The sequence below is a fragment of the Chinchilla lanigera genome, unplaced genomic scaffold, assembly GCF_000276665.1.
Source record: "Chinchilla lanigera isolate Chin_1 unplaced genomic scaffold, ChiLan1.0 scaffold00081, whole genome shotgun sequence".
Lineage (NCBI taxonomy): Eukaryota > Metazoa > Chordata > Mammalia > Rodentia > Chinchillidae > Chinchilla > Chinchilla lanigera.
In genome coordinates, this window is record NW_004955482.1 from 8541570 (window position 1) to 8543786 (window position 2217).

At 36.9% G+C, this 2217-nt stretch overlaps 1 protein-coding gene across 18 annotated transcripts in view; it reads right to left on the bottom strand.

The window, feature by feature from the left end:
* The window catches only part of Tmem116 (transmembrane protein 116), a 183715-nt gene that overhangs the window by 153124 nt on the left and 28374 nt on the right, over positions 1-2217 (bottom strand). For all 18 annotated transcript variants that reach the window (XR_001230973.1, XR_001230970.1, XR_001230972.1 and 15 more), the window contains one exon: positions 516-647. Coding sequence is in view for 13 of the 18 variants with exons in the window: in XM_013503627.1 (XP_013359081.1) it covers positions 516-647 (132 nt within the window). In the remaining 5 variants the exon portion in view is untranslated. The remainder of the gene's footprint in view (positions 1-515; positions 648-2217) is intronic.

The window sequence follows — 2217 nt, forward strand, 5'->3', positions numbered from 1 at the left end:
AAAAAAAAAAAAAAAAAAAGAAGACAAAAGATGTATCAATGTATGAGTTGTTTTTTCTAAACTCAAACCTCAATATTTAGGTTTAATTACAGTTTTGGCACTTTGCAATAAATAAGTGGGTTTTGGGTTGTAGTTTGAACACTCATCTCTAAATGGTTTACTATCACTGATCATATATATAAAATATTAAAGAGTGAATATATCTGAATGATTTTTAATTATCTATACTTTTCTAAATTTTCCAAAATTTCTATAATAAATATTTGTAATATGGGGGCTGGGGATTTAGCTCAGTGGCAAAGCGCCTGCCTGGCAAGCGCAAGGTCGAGAGTTTGCTTCCTGGTACCGGAAGAAAAACAAAACAAACAAACAAATAAATATTTGTAATATGGAAAAGTGATGAAAGCTATTGTTTCAAAGTGTAACAATGAATACATAGGTCTCTGTGTCCCAGGATGGATCATGTTTGCTTCCTATTTAGACCTGAGCATGGCTTCCTGGCAAGGCACACTTACCTGTCCAACTGCTTGCAGGTTATAGCAGACAACATCCTTGTAGGCTGTGGAAGTTCCATAAAGAAGCGCCTCAGTGAGCCAGCAAATTCCCAGGAGCAGGTCAGAGAAGCTCAGATAAACGAGTGGCTTAATCTGTCAAAAGCCACAAAATTCTCATAAGTGAAACAACTGAGAGAACATGAGAATCCATTTTTTCTTTTTTGAGACAGGTCTCACTATGTAGTCCAGCCTGGCCTTAAACTCACCGTGATCCTCTTGCATCAGGCACCCAGACGCTGGGATTACAGGCATAAGCCACCACACCCAGCTCTAAGAAACAATTATTTTCACAGTTGATGTTCTGAATAGAAAACCAGGTGTCATATCACCAATACTTCTGTTATTGGTTGTGAGGAATGTAAAGGAAAACTCCATATAGGAAGGAATCTGCAATCACAGCTATCTCAGCTGTCCTGGAATCAGAGTACTCATGGATGGATTAACAAAGGAAGAATGAAAAAAAAATTCTGTGGTGGAGACACAACACAAACGAAAAATCGAGAGTTCTCTAGTTGTATAGCTGATATCTTCTAAATTAGAAAATGAGATTATCATCTGCTTAGTTGAGAACTTCTGACCATATTGATGAGATTTGTCCTCTTACTTAGCATCCGTCTCCTTTTGGATTACCCATTCCTCCTTATTTAAAAATTATTTTGGCCCTTCTGGAAAAAATTATATTTCTTGAGAGATACTAAAGAAGATCTAAAGAAATATGTTGTGATCATGGATTGAAAGATGCAGTACTGGGCCAGAGATATAGCTCAGTGGCACAGCGCCTGCCTGGCAAGCATAAGGTCCTGAGTTCAATTCCTGGTACCAAAATAAAAGGAATATTATAAAAATGGCAGTTCTTTCTAAATTGATCTATGGATTAAATGCAATCTCAATTAAATTTCAATTGATATTCCTATAGAACGTTACAAGCTAACTCTAAATCTAATGCAGGCATACAAAATATTAAGATAAGACATTCTTGAAAAAAAAGAGGAGACTGTGCCCTACAGCTCAAGACTTCATATAAATCTAGAGTACAGGGGCTAGGGATTTAGCTCCCTGGCACACTGCCTGCCTGGCAAGCGTGAGGTTGTGAGTTCGATTCCTGGTACTGGAAAAAAAAAAAAAAACAGTAAAAATACAGTACTATGCTATTAGCACAGGAACAGACCTTTGATATATGATAAAGGTGGACTTTTTAATCATTGGGAAAAGGGTAGTCTTTTTAAAATATGACACCAGAATAACTGGGTGTCTACCTGGGGAAAAGTGAAATTTCATTCCCACTTTACACCTCATACTATACTCAAAAAATAACTACAGGTAATTGAAAGACCTGTATATGAAAGGCAAAACCTAAAAAAATTTTTAAAGTAATATAGGAAAATATTTTCAACTTCTGGTTAGGCAGAGTATTCTTAAACAAAACACAAAGGTTCCAAAAGAAATAATTTAAAATTTCAACAACATAAAAATTAAAGAATAAAAGGTCTTTTAACATCACAGCCAGGCATGCTGGTGCACACCTGTAATTCCAGCATTCAGAAGGCTGAAGCAGAGGGACCAGGAAAATAGCTCAGTGGAATCGCGCCTGCCTGGCAAGCACGAGGTCCCGAGTTCAATTTCTGGTACCAAAAACAAACAAGAAAGTTTTGCCGGGTGTGGT